The sequence below is a fragment of the Marmota marmota genome, unplaced genomic scaffold (assembly GCF_001458135.2).
Source record: "Marmota marmota marmota unplaced genomic scaffold, marMar, whole genome shotgun sequence".
Classification (NCBI taxonomy): domain Eukaryota; kingdom Metazoa; phylum Chordata; class Mammalia; order Rodentia; family Sciuridae; genus Marmota; species Marmota marmota.
In genome coordinates, this window is record NW_026000153.1 from 9,506,319 (window position 1) to 9,524,781 (window position 18,463).

At 33.0% G+C, this 18,463-nt stretch overlaps 1 protein-coding gene across 1 annotated transcript in view; it reads left to right on the forward strand.

Moving 5' to 3' along the window:
- Positions 1-18,463, forward strand: part of Bbs9 (Bardet-Biedl syndrome 9) — a 487,047-nt gene that overhangs the window by 203,423 nt on the left and 265,161 nt on the right. The window contains exons 12-16 of the mRNA XM_048786306.1: positions 2,823-2,899; positions 5,918-5,971; positions 11,599-11,701; positions 13,854-13,958; positions 16,237-16,251. Of these exons, the coding sequence (XP_048642263.1) occupies positions 2,823-2,899; positions 5,918-5,971; positions 11,599-11,701; positions 13,854-13,958; positions 16,237-16,251 (354 nt within the window). The remainder of the gene's footprint in view (positions 1-2,822; positions 2,900-5,917; positions 5,972-11,598; positions 11,702-13,853; positions 13,959-16,236; positions 16,252-18,463) is intronic.

Sequence of the window (18,463 nt, forward strand, 5' to 3'; positions counted from 1 at the left end):
GGCTTATTTTAGTAATGAAGAATTGAAACATTGTTATTGGATGGGCAATGAGTGGCCTTTTGTACTCTTACCAGGTTTAGAAATTCCCTTTCCAATTTTTGCATTATTGGTAGGAATGCCTGGTGGCAATTGTGGACATTTTTTTTTCTTGTTTGTGAGGTATTCAGTTGCTGTCCATGTTTTCAGTCATCTGTCCTCATTGTGTGAGGATGTTTTCCCTTAGGATCACAGGGTAACCCTAGCAGTTCCTGGCATTGTGTGCAGATATGATTTCCAGGGAAGAAGAGGCCTGAGTCTTCCTCTTATGAAGGAAAAACAGCTTTCCCAGAAGCATATGCCAGCATTCCACTATCCCCACTTCTCTTTCCTCCTATTTGCCAGGATTAAGATCATGTTTATCTTTAAAATAATGAATGGTCAGTGGAATGGAATCACTAGGATTAGATTTGAACCTGGAGCCTGAGAGAGGAGACTTTCTCTGAGATGAAGCAGACTACCTCAGTGAAATTAGGGCTGTGCCACAGAGGGAGGAGGGAAGAATGGCTGCTGGCCAGGCAATCAATTGTTGGATTTGTGTTTGTGTGTCCATGAATGCACATATGTCTGTATGTGTATGTATATATATGAAATATATATATATATGTGTGTATGTGTGTGTATATATATATATATATANCTGTTATAGGGTTTGAGTGGGGCATGCCTGTTAATCTACAGAAGCAAGATAATATCCATAAGCCAATCATCTTCTGCCTAATGTAACCATACTGTGAGGAAACTCTATATGCTCATAGCTGTTAGTTGCAACTGAAGGCTATTCTAACATTTTCTCCTCTTTTATTAAATTTATTGTCAAAGGAGAACCCTGATGAGAAAAAAAAGGGAAAAGGAAAAGCATAGAAAGAAATGAGAACCAAGAAAGAGAAAAGCATCCAGACATGGCCCATTCCTGTAGCTGCATTTGTCTCCTGCTATGTTGAGCAGGCAGTCACTGTTGACTAGTCCACCAGGTGACCAGCATGCTGGTTTTATTAGAGAGGTTCCTGGCATAGAAGTTAACTAGTGAGATCAAAATAAAACACACAGACTCAATTACCTTTTTCTATGACCAGGTCCGAGACGGCTCTCACCTCGAACCACCCAGTAGGGCAGCAAGGCTTACTCAGGGCTAGCAGGAGAGAGAGAGAGAGAGCACGCCAGGAAGTGGCCTTTTATTGGGGAACAAGAAATTCAGGGGAAAATTCCATCCAATGAAGGTCAAGGGGGGCAGCATTCCAAGGTCAGGGTTAGTGATTGGCCTCAGGGTCCATGGTCAGTCACACCCCCACATGGACAGGCTCTCACACCTGGAGAGGGTGGGGAAAGCTCTGACACAATTTGGCCAGAACGCCTCACACCCAATCCGGGAGGTGCCCAATCATGTGCGAGAATGGCTTCCCACATATGTGTATGTATATATGTGTACACATATGTGCATAAAATAATTTCTGCTTCATATTTAGGATCTCTCGTCACTTATTCATAATATTATGTAATAAAAATGTTTGAAATTATGAAAACAGCTTGTACATGTTAGTCTGTTTCTGTGATAAAATGCTTGAAGCTGTGTACCTTATAAAGAAAAGTACTTTATTTAGCTCATAGTTCATGGGCATGGCATCAGCATTGGCTTGCTTTTGGTGAGGCCCTCATGGTAGATGGCATCACAATGGCAGAGCATGTGTGAGAGGGCAGAGATTACATTGTAAGACAGGAAGCCAGAGAGAAGGGAGGGACCAGTCTTGTCCTTTTTATGACAACCCTCTTGCAATAACTATCCAGGGTCCCCAAAGTGCCATGTCAATTTCTTCAAGGACAGTCAGTGCCTTCAGTGATTTAAGGACCTCCCATTAGTCCCACCTCTTCAAGGTTCCACTGTCTCTTAACATCACTGTGTCTGGTGCCAAGCTTCCTGCATATGAACCTTTGGGGGATATACTTGAACTATAGAAATGCATAGTAAAACTAATTCAGAAAGTACTAAAAAGATAAATAGTGAAACATGAGTCTATCTTTGATCCAGACCCTAGTTATCTTTGTTTCTTTTTATTTTTTACACATTAACATTTATTCTAGTTCTCTTTCTTAAAGGAAATTCTTATCAATAGTTTTGTGTATTCATCTAGAAAATATTAAGGTTTATATACTTGTTTTGACCAAACATGTGCATATTAAACACATTGTGCTATATTTTGCTTTTTAAAAATTAATAGGTATATCTCTGAGTTCATATTAGTGTATGAAGATTGAATGCACTCTTATTTATAGGTTTGAACCATTACAGAGTATGAATATACCATATTTTATTTAACTATCTCCCTATTAAATAGATATATGGATATTTAAGTTGTTTTTATTTTTATATTTAAGCTATTAATAGCAGAGAACCTACTTGGGTTTGTGAGTATTGGATAAATTCTTGGTTGTAGAATTGTTAAGTTATAGGATAGGTACACTTTATATTTTCATAATTACAGCCACAACTTATCTTCAAAAAAGTTGTATTAATTTGGACTTTCACTAATGATTGAGGAGATAGCATTACAATTTCCAATACTGGTCAATGACTCTAATCTTAGCTAATACCTTTGGAGCAAGAGAAGGTATTCTTCTTCACATTATTGTAGAGGAAAAGATTAGGATTAAGCTTCTAATTCTGTTAATGTATTTTTTTCAATTTGTATGTTTATGAGCTTTAAAGAATATGGTACAGATAAACCTTTAAATAAAAATTGTATGAAGCAGGTTTTACTTTATGATTAAATATCTTTTTTTAATTACAGGTATTTGGCCCATGCCTGAGAAAGAAGATGACTTAAAAGTTTATGCCATGGTTTCTTCTAACTTTGATCCAGTCTCTGTAGGTGTATTCATATATTTTGTATTGAGATCAGAGTTTGTCAGTTTAAATTCTAGGTCTCCCAACAGAAACTTCAGGGAAGATAACAAATTTTAGGCTTTTAATCTTTCAAATAAAAACATTTCTATCTTCTTAATGCCAGTAGGGAGCTTTTGCAGTAGGATTTCAGTCTAAAAAAGAAATGAGGGTATATGGGTATGTGTGTGTGGGGGGGTGAGTAGTAGAAAGATTATTGTTCTGAAGCTATCTTTTTTTTTTTTTTACAGAGAGAGAGATAATTTTTTAATATTTATCTTTTAGTTTTTGGTGGACACAACATCTGTATTTTATTTTTTTTGTGGTGCTGAGGATCGAACCCAGCTCCGCGCGCATGCCAGGCAAATGCGCTACTGCTTGAGCCACATCCCCTGCCCAATCTTTTTTTTTAATTTAATTTTAATTTAAAAACTTTCTCATTACCATAGAATTGAGATAATTTTAATCCAGATGATAATACCTACTCCACAAGATTTTTGTTGAAGGTTCAATGAGATGATGTTTATAAATGGCCTGGCTTAGAGTTTGATTATTTATAGCATTTAATACTTTTTTTGGTTGGGATGGTGGTAAGGGAGTTTAAGAGTTCAGTTGGTCCAGGAATTATTTTCTCATCCACTATATCTGTGTGATCCCAGGCAAGGTACTTAATTATTTTAGTCTCAACTTTTCATCTGAAAAATGAGAATAATAATAATAGAATCTACTTTGTTGAATTATTATGATAATTATTATTATCATCATCACCACCACCACTACCACCAAATTGCATTTTACTTTTTCCAACATTGCCACCACCTATGTACCGTTACTTATCTTGTTCACTTGTATCCTTAGTGCTTTCCATATAATAGATACTCAATAAATATTTGCTTTGTGAATGTGTAAAACTAAGAACCAGGAAGAATGAAAGGGAATGAAAGGGGCGACAATTCTTGGTTGTATTATTCCATCTCCTCGTTTAGTTTTCTGTATATAGTTTTTAAGAGTATGATTGATTATGTCTTATTGCCTGAGGTTTGGATAAAATCCATTGCCTGAAGCTTGGGTAAAAATCTATTAAGTTTATCTATGCTTCTGCCAGAAATTGATCAATTTAGGGAAGTGATTGAATTTGCTCATTTTACATTTGTGGTTCATATCATATAATGTTGCTTGATATTTAAGTATCAGAACATACTATTATAAGTAATTATCATGAGTCTTCAAAGATTAATCTTGTGTAAACAGCCAATCCAAATTGTGATAAAAATCATGTTAACATTCCTGTAGTATAATAAATTAGGTACTCTAAGACTATTTGAAAGAAACATTCACCCCAGATGACTCACATGCTAGAGGAACTATTTTAAACATGAGCCATTTAACACACACCATTTCTTACTCTACCTGAAAGGTAAGCCTGAATGGAACATTTCTACTTAGTTAGCTGACAAATGTACTCACATTTTCTTGCTGTGGAAATGACTCTTTGTTTTTTTTCCTTTAGGCAACTTACATATTTTTTTCTAGGTTATTTTAAACATAGGCTATTTGGAATGAGGAATTTCTTTCTGTTCTTTGGGAACTTTTGGTCTTATGTAGTGGTGCTTATTGTAATGTATATTTCCCTATTGGTAACCTTGAGTGCTGTTTGCTCTTAAGTAGATGTCTCTTTTCAGCTTCATTTTCCCTATGTTGATATTTTTATTTCTTAAGAATATCATATTCATCCCACTGGAAAACATTAGCCCAACAATTTATGTGGCTGTGGTGCCATGATGTCTTCTTATAGCCATTTTTCTCTAGCTATAATTTCATGTTCCCAACATATGACTGTCCTTGAAAAAATCTAGGTGTTTCAACGTGGATTGAAAAGAGCAGGAAACAGGAGGTGTTGGTTTCTCTTCTAGATCTGTGGGCAGCTAAATATGAAACATTTCCTGGATATTAGGTAACTTGGTACTGGCGCAAAAAGCCTGCATTAATATTTTATTTTGAATCATTGTTATGAAAGAATGCACCTCAGAATCAGAAATATAACTTATATTAGAATGGAGTCTTTTGTGGAGGAGAGAAACATAACTATCCCATCTTCCTGTCTGAGCAACTGGACCAGAGTTCAAATATGATCTTCTATGGAACCACAAACAGAATGTGAATCTCCCAACTCTTAATTCTGCTGATGCCCATTACATCATAGTTTTCTGCATTGATTAGAAGTGGCTTAGTTTTCCTAGCAAAAAAATTTTCAAATACAAAAGCACAAAGGGTCTGGTTCATTGGTTGAACACAGACATTATAATCTTAATTGTTCCACAGAATTTATATGGGTATTATTACAATATAAGTTTCCCCTTGGTCTTATTTTATCATACAGTGAATATTCATTTCTTCCCAGTATGCCACTTTTACTCTATAAAATTATAAGAAGATATTTGCCGTATGTACGATGAGTTGTTTAAGAGATAAGGAACAGGTAACAATGATGTTCAAAGAGGGCCCATTAGTTCATGAACTATTAGGAAAAGTACTATTCCATTTGTATTTTCTAGGTTTAAGGCCATTTGCCTCTTATTTACATGTCTGAGATACATATTCTTAATCTAAATAAAACATACTTTTGCAAGTTGAAAGGACAAGTACCTAAATGAGTGACATAATGGCATGATGTTTATCTGGGAAATATAAGGAAGGCTTCTTTCATATAATATAAAGAACAAATTAATAAAGTTACTACATTGGACATTCAAGTAAATTTGTACATTCAAGTAAATTTGGAAATAGAATGGTTTGATAAAATATGTGACTTTTCCTTTCCTTTTTGAGGTTTTTTTTTTTTAAATGTTAGCTAATCTAAAAGCCATACTGAGTCTTTTAGTTATCACTAGAGTGATAAATCCTTTATAGTTAGTTTCTTACTTGATGGTAGGAAGTATATATTGTCCCCAAATGTATTCACTCATTGGTGGGTAACATTTCTTTTCAATTTTGTGTTTATAGCAAGCCACTGATGTTGAAATCGGAACTGATGTTGTCCCTTCCATCACAGTGCAGGTATTGTACCAGGTTTTAGATTGTAATGTGCCAACAGCATTAAATATTCATCATATTGTCCCTATCGTTACCCTGTAAGAAGTTTATGGAAATATAAAATAAACATTTGAAATTTTCAGATTTTCCTTAACCTTGTGTAGTGAGTAGAAAACCTTCGTTGTTACCTGCAAATATAAAGCTGATATTTGCAATTATTGTAATATATATATATATATAATATAAACCATCATCATGACTTTTTCTACCATTATTTAGATGTGTAGCATGATTCAGGTTTTTTCCCCTAGAAGTAAAATTATCATTTTAAATCTGCTAAAGAAATTGTGTCATCACCATTCATAATGGACCAACCATTTTATTGTAGCATCACATGTAGTAGACTGTGAAATGATATTGGGGAAGCACATGGATGCTAATATAATTCTTATATGTATGGCCATGTATATGTTTGAAAAGAATTCCCAGGCATTCGTATGGCATAGTATTAGCCTTATATGGATGTATTTATAGCAAGAAAATATTAAATGAAGAAGCCACAAAGTAGAGTAGTGACAAATTGATAGTCTTAGAAAAATAGAATATGAAGGATGTGGTTTTGCTTAAGATTTTGAGTCCCATCATTGTAGAACTTTAGAACTAGAACTCTAATGTAGAACCTTCTTAAGGCATTTAGATTAGAGTGTGGTAATCAGTCAGCACATTATTAAGCTGAAAATATTTATCACTGACCAGACCTTGGAAGCCAGGAAAAGTTGTGGATTTTGGCAATTCACTTAGTCAAAACTTGGACAAGTCTTCATATTTTCTTAGATTATGGGTTGCTGTCCTTGGAGAAGCTTGACAGAGCACCAGGCTTTACCAATTGTGTTCGCTTACACTGGACCCAGCGGGTGGCCCATGTGTGGAGATCTTTGGTTGAAGTTGAAGGGAGCCCAATCTTATAACAGTTTCCTCAACTAATTTTTTTGGATTCTTGCCACTAGAAACAAGGGTGGTCTTTCCTAGTTTCCCTTCCCCCTATCCAATCAAAGACTCTATCTCATTAATACTTCTGAGTCTGGAAAGGAATTAGTGGCAAGAAATCAAAGATATTAAGAAAAAAAAATAACCAGAGATCCAGAAATGATCTATACTTTTGTGTGGACAAGCCTCCTTTTACCTATGTAATATTATTCAGACACATGTGCATACTAATTCAGGAGCACACTGTAAATTGCAAAAAAGAAATCTTGTATCTAAATCAGGTAACATTGCTTATGCCACCTCCACCCCAATCAACCTGGAATTATTGCTATTTGTAAATACACTATCCCTCCTGTGCGGTTCTGAAGCTTTCATGTGAAATAGCCACCATAAGATGATGGCATGACATGACTGGAAAATTCTCCACTAGTGAAATTTACTATATTTGAGAATGCCAAACTCACAACTCTTTCTCATTGCCATTATGAAAGCATGAGAAAGAATGCAATATACAAGTGTTACACAAAATTGGCTAGACTCACACAGTGGACACAATGATTTCCTGATCCTGTCTGACAGTTTCTATACAAATTTCTGCTATAAATCTCTCCTTATGGCCTTTTATAACAAGAGCAGCCAAGACATATAACCATGTAAGTTTCCATCATAATAAATCCTGTTAATTGAGAAAATTTTTCCATCTGTTCCAAATGAATGAAGATGTGGCTACTTTGAGTATGTGTGCATGATGCGTGACCATCTATTCCAGGCAACTAGGCAGTGAGGTTGTTCATACCTGGTCTTTGAAATCATATTTATATATCTAGAATAAAACTTTGGTATTATATTTCTTCAGATTATATTTCATTTCGTTAGAAGTAGAAAATAGCATGGAAAATTCTCATATTAACATTTTATATGTTCTCCTTAATATTCTATAATTATTTTCCTTTTAAAATATGAAGTCTATGATCTAGCCAAGTCTTTAATTCTTTTTTTTTTTTTTTGGCTCAAACACAACTATTCTTTGTTACTGCAGTTATTTTTGTCACATCTTTTTGATTTGTGTTTTGAAAGTGCCTAAACCATTGTTGGGATTCAATAAATCTGTGTATGGGCGCTATCATGATTGTGCATCTAAACTAAATGCAAGCCCTTCTTATAACAGCATAAAATTGTGATTATTGTCTAAAGTAGATATCATTATGCCAGGCAAAGTCAGAATGTCTGCTCCTTTACAAATAGCATATTACTACTTTAAGGTGTTTACATTTTTGGTTATAAAATAGAACTTTCATGTTATATTCCTGGTCACAGTTTTCAGATCTCTAGCACTTATTGACTCAGTGATCTGGAACATGTTTTTTACCTTCTCTGAACCTCTATTTTTAAACTGTAAAACAGGAATCCTTTTTCATTTGCAGAGTTATTTTGAGATTTAACCACAGTTGGTTAAATGTAAGGACTCTTGAGTACTGGCAAATAGCAGTTTAATTGTGATTCTTCCACTTAGAGCAGCCTTGGGAAAATTACTTTGTACCTGTTTTCTGTAGAATGGTGTGTGATAGTGCATACACTGCTGTGAAGATTAAATGAGATTAATACACAGAAATAATTTATTAGCACAGTTTCATGCATATAAAAGCTGCTAATGACTATTATTAATATCATTAATTTTCTTTTAAAATACACATACATGTGTGTGTATATATGTATATATANGCCTGTTAGCAAAACAGGTGAGAAAATTTTTAAACTTCAAAGGCATCTTTAACTTTTAGGGAACATTTTCTTTTGGTGTCCATTTATTACTGCATCAAGGATGTTACAATCCCTGGCTGAAAAAAAAATATATATATATATATATATACATATATACACACACACACACACACACATACAAACTGGCATTGTATCATTGTTGATAGTTAAATACCTGTAATACTTAAATATATTTATTGGGCTAGAATTTATTTACTTATTGAAGAAATTTCTGCCACATGCATACATTTTTCTTGCCATAATTACCATCAGGGTTTTACTAAAAAAGTATTGCATTGTTCACCTTTGAGGTATCATTGAGGAAGTTTTGTTTGTGGCATGCCAAAATCTGTTACTAGATTTTTCTTTTCTTTTGGGAGAACATTTTTTTTGACAAATTAAAAGTCAAGGAAGTGCTATTCATTTGCTGTGCTTGTCATATTTGTTTGCATTAATAATTACCTCTTAAAAATTTTGCTTTGCAGTTCAAAATTTTTTACTTGAAATTAACACATTTACTGATAAACATATAGTGCTTACAGGTCTATTGTATATTTTTATATTATATGTATAATATATATCATTATTATTTACTACATATATTTTATAATATAGCAAGGCTAATACATGCCTTTTATTTAAGAGAAAAGCCAAAACTACTTAAATATTTTTTGTAGTTGTAGATGGACACAGTGCCTTTATTTTATTTGTTTATTTTTATGTGGTGCTGAGGATCGAATCCAGTGTTTCATGTATGCTAGACAAGTGCTTTGCCACTGAACTACAGCCCCATCCCCAAACTACTTTTCTTAAAAATAAAAATGTATTTATATTGAATCATTTAATAATGATATATGTCTGTCTCATTTAATAGAATCTAATAAGACTAAACTGCTCCATAGAAAATGTACCACGTAGAATAGTATTTCATTATCAACCAGTGATTCCCTGTTGTGCATAAGAATCACGTGGAAGCCATAGAAACTGTCCATATTTGGGTCTGTCCTTAGAGATTCTAAGTTGGTCCAGTGACCCTACCTAGATTGGTGACTATACAGTCTGGTTTACTACACTATCCATGTGTGATTTAAAAGAGACTATTTAAAGAGGCTGGTACTTTTAGGAGACCAAATCCAAAGAAAGAATATGCCCAGTGGAAGCTACGTCCTTAAGCCTTTATTGATAGTGTGAAAATAACACTTTCAGCACTTTGACTCAGTAAAGATCCTTGAGTCTGATGGTTTCTACTGACACTCCTGAGATGAAAGTGGGAGAAGTTCTGGCCTTTGTAGCCATATTCACCATATTTTCCAGGTAAACTGATATTCTAGAGTTCTTAGCTCTTGATTCAAAATTAGAGTAGAAAATTAATTAATTAAAAAATTATAGTAGAAGGATTTTTTTAGCATTACAAAGAAAGAGCACAGTCTGGAAATGCAGTCATGTTAGAGATGCAGCAGTCAATATTGCTATTCTTCAATATTTTCTAGAATTCCTCTGTCATATATTTTTGTGATAAGCCATGGAAGAAAATGTGGTGTATCAATATATATTGATACTAGTATAAATCTTTCTAAGTAAGGAAACAATAAGAGAATAATTAGCTGGTATAAAAGGAAATATACTGATATATTAGATAAGATAAATCATGATAGTATAGTTATATATGAAAAAAGAATGAATACATTTATTTCATGATGTAGTTATTCAATAGCTATGAGGGAAGATTTTTCTTTTCTGTTGGTAGATCATTTTTTGACAGCCTTGTAGAGATATAATCCACATACCATATGACTCACTCCAGTGATTTTTAGTATGTTTGCCAAGTTGGGCAACCATAAACATGATCTAATTTTAGAACATTTGTCTCCCCCGAAAGTCATATCAATAGCTATCATTCCTCATTCCACCCATCTTGAAGCAACTGCTAATCTACTTTCTTTTTCTGTAGATGTGGTTATTCTACACATTTCATGTAAAATGAATTATACAACATGTGCTTATTTATGACTGGCTTCTTTCACTTATAATATTTTCAAGGTTGACATATATTGTAGTATTTATTGATACTTCATTTCTTTTTTTGATGAATATTAATTTATTGTACAACTGTGCCACCTTTGTTTATCATTCATCTTGATGCAACATTTGATTATTATGACTCATTGACTATTATTAATAATGTTGTTAAGAACTTTTGTTCAAGTTTTTGTGTAGATATGTGTTTTCAGTTCTCTCAGCATGGAATCATGAGCCAGTATGATAAATTTATGTTTACCTTTTTAAGAAATTTTCAAACATTATTTAGTGGTTGTAACATTTTATATTTCCAGTTCTTCCACATTCCTTGCTAACACCAATTGTCGTTTGGTTATAGCCATTCTCGTGTGAGTGTGTGTGAGTGTGTGTGTGTGTGTGTGTGTGTGTGTGCGTGCACACGCGCATGGGCACCCACACTCACTCTCTCTTTCTTTCTACTGGGGATTGAACCCAGGGGTGCTAAATTACCTGAGTTACATCCCCAGCAGGCCCCCCTACCCCACTTTTAAATTTTAGAGACAGGATCTCGCTGAGTTGCTTAGAGCCTCGTTTTTGCTGAGGGTGGCTTTGAACTCATGATCCTTCTGCCTCAGCCTCCTGCTAAAGATATTGAGCATCTTTGCATCAGCATCCTGTTTATCTTTGTATCTTCTTTGGAGAAAAATCTGTTTAACTGCTTTGCCCATTTTCTAACTGGGGGGAGTATTTTAGTCTACTATTTATGTTACATGTTCTATTTTTCTACTTCTAATTTTTCTCAGTTTTCCTAATTATTTGCTAGTTATTTTTAAGTAATTATAATAGCATATATAAATTTGGATAAAATGTGATTTTTCTATTAATGTCAATGACTGTTTCCTTAGGTCACACTGCAGAATCGAATTGTATTGCCAAAAGTCAAATTATCCATCTATGTTCAGCCACCATTAGTATTGACTTGTGATCAATTTACCTTTGAATTTCTGGGTAAGTTTGTGTTTTGGCTTCAAGTCTACCATGGTGTGAGGGTTTCTTTCTTGTTTATTAAAAAACAAAAACAAAAACAATATTAGTGTGTTTATTTCAGGGCTACGTTTCTTTTTTAAATAGTGAAGATGAGGCTTTTCTGAAATCAGTGATTATATTGTGTTGCTTATATTTTCCCTTCAAGTATCATACATAGATACTCAATCAGTTATTTTGTTTGGAATACATATTTCTAAGTACTTTTTAAAAGCTGGTTGGATTAGTTATTGTGTTTAAATACCATAATTTGGAAGGATTTCTTTGTTTGTATTTCTCTAGTGACCTGTTTATTGAAACAGTAACATTTGTAGAAAGAATATTAACTTTAGAGTTTGAATCCTAGCTCAACACTCCATGTGTAATTTCAGGAAAGTTACTTTAATAACCACTTGGAGCCTCAGTTATTTAGTTTGCAAAAGAGGATAACAAATGTATTGTTTTGAGGCTTTAATTAGAAAAGGAATCTGTGTGGATTTAATCAGAAAATGAATTTGTACAAGATATCCAGCCGGGCTTGGTGGCGTGGCACATGCCTGCAATCCCAGTAGCTTGGGGAGGCTGAGACAGGAGGATCGTGAGTTCAAAACTAGCCTCTGCAAAAGTGAGATGCTAAGCAACTCAGTGAGACCCTGTCTCTAAGTAAAATACAAAATAGGGCTAGGGATGTGGCTCAGTGGCTGAGTGCCCCTGAGTTCAATCCCTAGTACTCCAACCCCCCCCCCAAAAGATATCCATAATAACGTCTAAAACAATAGACCTGTCCTAAAAGGCAACTCTTAGTAAGGATTTCTTTGTATAGCATTATCACCAACTACTGACATCCAGCCTGCCATTAGTCCTGTGAAAATGCTCTTTGAGTTTTCTCTCAAGTCTTTGTTCCCTTCCACCTCCCATATCAACTGATGGCAGCTAATGAAAACTCAATAAATATTCATTGAATGACCAAACGAATGATTGACTGGAGTAACCTTGTATGTGAGGCACAACCATTAGATCTCACTTTCTTTTAAAATATTTTTATAATACTTTCAATTTATTTTTCTAAAACACATTCTGAACAATTTATTTTTCCAGTTAAAAATCTCTTATGGCTTTCTAACACAAGTTGGAGGCCAAGTTCATTAATGCAAAGACATGCAAAGTCTGCTAAGTTCCTACTCCTACATTCATATATAATTCCCCTCTTCCATTTACCCCTACAAACTGTGTGCTAGCCATGATAAAGTACAAATTTTCCCCTAATTTTTCTTTCCCTTTTTGTGCACCTTTTTTTCTGTCTGTTTGCATGATGAGTAGTAATGTCCAATGCTGGATACCTTGTTCTGGAGTCAGTTACTACCCCTGATATTACTTATTTGTTGGATGATCTTTACCTCTCTGTGTTCTGCTTTCCTCACACGTAAAAAAATAGGAGCTATAATGTTTACCTATCTTGTAGGGTTGTTGTGAAGATTATGTGAGTTACTCCATTTAAAGTACTATGACAACATAATAGCCAAGTTATGGAATCAACCTAGGTGTCTGTCATTATATGAATGGATAAAGAAAATGTAGTGTGTATATATAGTGAAATTTTATCAACTATAAAGAAGAATACAATTAGGTCTTTTGCAGGAAAATGGATGGAACTGAAGAGTAATTCTGAATAAAATAAGTCAGAATAAGTCAGACACAGATGTGGAAGCTAGAAGAAAAAAATAGCAAGCAAATAATGAAAAATTATGCTTTATATGTATAATAAGAATTATAATGCATTCTGTTGTCATGTATTAAAAAATAAAATCAATTAAATAAAAAAATGAAACAAAACAGGTTAAAAAAAGAAAAAGGGTCTTCTTGAAATTAGGGAATGGAAGGGGTTTGGACAAGGGGGGAAGGAAGACTAGAGAGGTATTGGAGAGTGAAATTGATCAAATTATATATTTGTGTATACACAAATGTGCCAAAATGAAACCTACTCTTCTGTATAATTAATGTTCACTAATGAAAATGATTAAAAAATAAAGGACTTATGACAATATTTGGCATATAGTGAATACTTAATAAATTTTAACTGTTATTAATAACAGTTGACCTGATTATGTAATTTACATTACTTTTATTTTATTTATAGCACCAGAGATGATTAGCACAGTATCATTTTCTGTTTATTTGAAAAGAAGTTATACACCATCTGATTTGGAAGGAAATGCTGTTGTTTCTTATTCTAAACCTACAGGTAAACAGTGGTTCACACATTTGCAAGCCTATTTATGCCTTTAAATTGTTGGAATTATCAGTTAAATGATGATGTGTTTAAGATGGGGAGACATGTTGCAAAATATAATTTAATAAAAACCTGCTCTTTTGTACTGTTAAATGAACATTCAGGTTTTAATTACTTTTATATGTTAAGAGGAGTTAAGTACATTTAACTGACTTCCATACATAATGTTTGGTTCCTTTTTGCAGTTAATAGCAAATTCAATATATTTTTATTCCCACTGGAAAAATGTTATTGTAGCTCAAACTTCATTTACTTGAACTAAAGAAAAGCCTAGTCTAACTTAGTTAAAACAAGAAAAGGATATTATGGATTACTCTAACATGGCAGTATTCAATTTTAGACAATATTCTGGTGACTATGTAAGACTCCTTAGTATTTTATATGTTAAAATATTTAAGAACAAATATATTAAAATTTGGTCTGTATTTTTTTCAAAAAATCTCTTTTAGATTTTTAAAGGTTGCCAAGTAAGTTTCAATCATTTTAAATTTCTATTTGATTGAGTCCAACTTGATAAGTATTATTTCTTTTTCTTTCCTATGTATTGAATTCATCCATGATAACAGTATGACATGAGTTTGGTAGAAAATTAAACTTAGTAGTCATTACTTTTTTAAATGCACTTTTAAGTGTAGTATATTTGATAATAGGGCATTTCAACAATATTAATCTTTTTAAAAGTGTTCTGTGCATACATATATATTTTAGTTTTAAAATTGCTTATTCATGTTTTTTTCCTAACCATTTATGTCCATTTGCTTACTTGGTGATTTTTTCATATTTTTAATTTTTTCTTTGTCTGAATTTTCTTGCTTAGTCAATGATAAGTCTATATGCTTTAGTATGACTTTATAACCTACATATATGCTTTAGAAATCTATTTCTATTGCTTTGTAAAGTATTTTGCTTTAAAAATTGTTTTAAAATTTTATTTTTAGCTAGAAGTAACCACTTTAGCCATATACCATATTTTTTAAAATTTGTGGTTATAGACATATTTGTATTTAATGTTTAAATAGCTTTGATGAAATTTGTTTTAAAAAGAAAGAAAAACTTCATAAAGAATTAAGGAATAATGGACCTTTTGGTTGGATATTTCTGAAAGGAACGTTGAGGCGTCTCTTTTCCTCCATATAGGGGTTGAACCTAAGGCACTAGTCAAGTGGTATAACACTGAGCTACATCCCCAGTCCTTTTGATTTTGAGACACAGTCTCAATAAGTTGCCCAGGCTGTGCTTGAATTTGTTATTCTGTGCCATAGCCTCCTGAGTCACTGGGATTATAGGCATTTGCCACTTCACCTTGCTAAGATTTTCAATGTTATTTTCATTTTGACACATGAGATAAAGAAGCAGAAATATTTGGTTAAGATCTCCAGAACAATTTTCATTAATTGAACATTTCAATAATTGTCAGCATATCACACCTTGCTACATTGTTGAATATACAGTTGGAAGTCTGCTAATGCTTTAATTTCAGAAATTCTTTCATTCATTTTTTAAGGAAAACTCATGATACTGGTTGAAAATAAGTTTAAAATAGAGAAATGGGTCATTAAATATGGGCAGAATGTTTCAAAATACATTATAAAGTTGTAAAATCAGACTCTGAGCTTATGGTTGCACATACTATTTGGGGCTACTATGCTTTTTTATAGATGAAATTTAAAAGATAATAAATTATTCCTGGGACAGAGCACATAGATATTAATTGGCTGAAAGTGCATTAGAAATTAAATGTTAAGAAAATTATGTAAACATAAAAGAATACCAAGCCCCTAAACCCCAAATAAACATTGCTTCAGAGTAGTATCTACTAAAATTATTTCAAGCAATAGTGATAGGAAAGATTATGTATTTGTCCATTTAGTTGTTTTCCATCTAATATTCTTGATACCATTTACATATTGAGTACTTTTTACATATTGAGTACTTTTTGACTAGATCAGATATCTTTACCTCTTTTTTACCACATTTAACACTGGAATAACACATTCATGGACTCCTGAGTGCAAATACATTGTTGGATTACATTTATTCAAGCCAGCCTCTTCAATTATGAATACTTTGTGTTCGTTTAGAGGGCATCTACACCATCTGTGAGAATATCTTGAAAATTTTAACTTATATTTTAAACAGATGTTTATTAAATTTATGTTGTAACCTTACTGCAGATAATCTGTTGTATTCTTTCTCCTCTATCCCCTTTTGCATTACATCTGATGGATAGATCGAAATCCTGATGGTAAGTGAAAAGATAATTTAGAAAGAGATGAATTTCAGAGCTGAGATTTGGTTGATGAGCATTATACCATAAATGAACTGTTTTATATAGACTGCTGTTTTAATTTTACAGACCTCTTTAGGATAATGTGGTGATTTGATCCTGCTGTGGAGAACATAGTAGCTATTTCCATGAAGAGTTAGATCATTACTAGTTGTTTCAGAGTAATGAAAAAGAACAAAGTTAGGAAAAAGAACAGAATGGCTCCTTTTGAAAAACATTAAAGGATGTAATTGTCAACTTATTGCTCAAAGTGTTTTTAGTTTTTATTTACAAGCGTACTTGTTATTATTTACATGCTTTGTTATTTTTACTTAAGAAAAAAATGAAGAACAAAGGTGCTTGTCATTGAATTCTAAATTGTCTATTTTCTACATGCCTCAACAGATCCACCTTTCTCTCTGATAAAAATGCTGGGTATACTCACTCTGTGGGCCTCTTTCTTGTCTTGTTTAGAATTTGTGGGGGACTGTCATCAAATTCTGGGCCCATTGAACTTGCTTGGGTCAAATGTTGTTACTCATTTCTGCACACCTCCCCAAATCCTTTGTTTGACTCTGCTGTAATACATGTCATAATGGGAGTTTTATTAAATTTATTTCTTATGCTTTCCTAATAGATTTTGAATTATTTGAGTGTATTGATATATTATGCAATATTAGGGTACACAGCAGGCACTAAAAGTATCTCTTACTTTCATTACTTCTTTCTAGATATCTAACTTCATATGGTGGTTTATTTTTATTAAAGATACTTTTGTCAAGATAAATTTTAGATAATATTAATTGGTTTGTAACAAATATAATTAAAGTACTTAACAGAATATTTACTGGCATGATTTTAGTAATGACAACAATTTGAGTCATATAACAAATATCTTGATACCTGAAAATGTATTTATATGAGAAATAGCTTAATAGAAATAATGTTAAATTATAGTTTAATTCATAAAAATTCTTTTATTGATAATGAATATTTACATTTTAATTCTCAAGATTGTATGCAACTGATAAGATTTTGGATTAAATATTATAAAATAGAATATTAATTTTAAGTGATTAGCTTTAAGTTGAAAAACACCAGTAATGTTTGAAAGAAATTTATTCTTTTTTACTGTAAATTCAGCCGAAACTATGAGAAAAAGAATCGCAATTTATGGAAATTTTAATGGTTCAATACAAAACTAGAACTGGTTTTAATAATTTCTTCTGATATATTTAAAATTGTAATTAAGCTTGAGGGAGTATATTTGAAATATTCAGCTACATGAAGTAGGCAAGAAAATAATATGTAGCCACTTGGGCTTACATGCAAGGCTTCGTATTTCAAAGACTGATCTTTATTGTCCTGATGTGTCCAGGTTATTTTGTAGATAAGCAGTTCTGCTTTTACATGTGGAAAAAGAGAAGCAAACAAGGTTTTATGTTGTCCCACAAGAGTTAGTCTCCATTATTTCTGCATTAAAGTTACATGACACGGGCAGTGTAAAACATGATTGCCGATGAAGCACAGTACGTAGCCAGACATAACAGGAAGGGATCAAGGAAGTTCTGGCTACCAGACATTGCTACTGCTTTGGGGTTCCTTGTTTTCAATAAGAAATTACTCTAGCAGGCCCCTGGAAAGAGTTCTAAGATATTATATAGATGTGTAATGTATAGATGTAGTTATCCTACTTTAATATAGATGTATGTTCTTTTTTCTTTTTAAAACACATTTTGGCTTCCTGTTTGACAGTGATACTGGACTCTTGGGTGTGCCAGGTGTAATTAGAATTCTCTTCCTGGAAAAATTGTTCTGTCAGGAGTGGTTTTGATGTGAATTTTCTCTCTGAGTGCTAAATAATTTTGTGATTAATTGCACTGTGTTAGTTGCGACTAACCGTTTCCTCTAGTAGGTTAGGGGAAGGGAAGTGTTTGAGGGAGAAGTGATTATATTTGCTTAAAAAAAACCCTGCAGAAAAAAGTCAGACTGGTGAATGATGAGGTCAATATTTGAGTAAATACATGTTGAAATTTTCTTTTAGCTTACCAGAGTTAAGTAGGCCAGATATAGAGACTGTTTTGCGTACTACATAGAGGAAATACTGCAGATAATAGGCAAAGTCAGGCCCAGTTAGGCTCTTTCAGTTAAGTTGAAAGCTGTTCTATGAACAACCTTGAAAAGTCTTTAA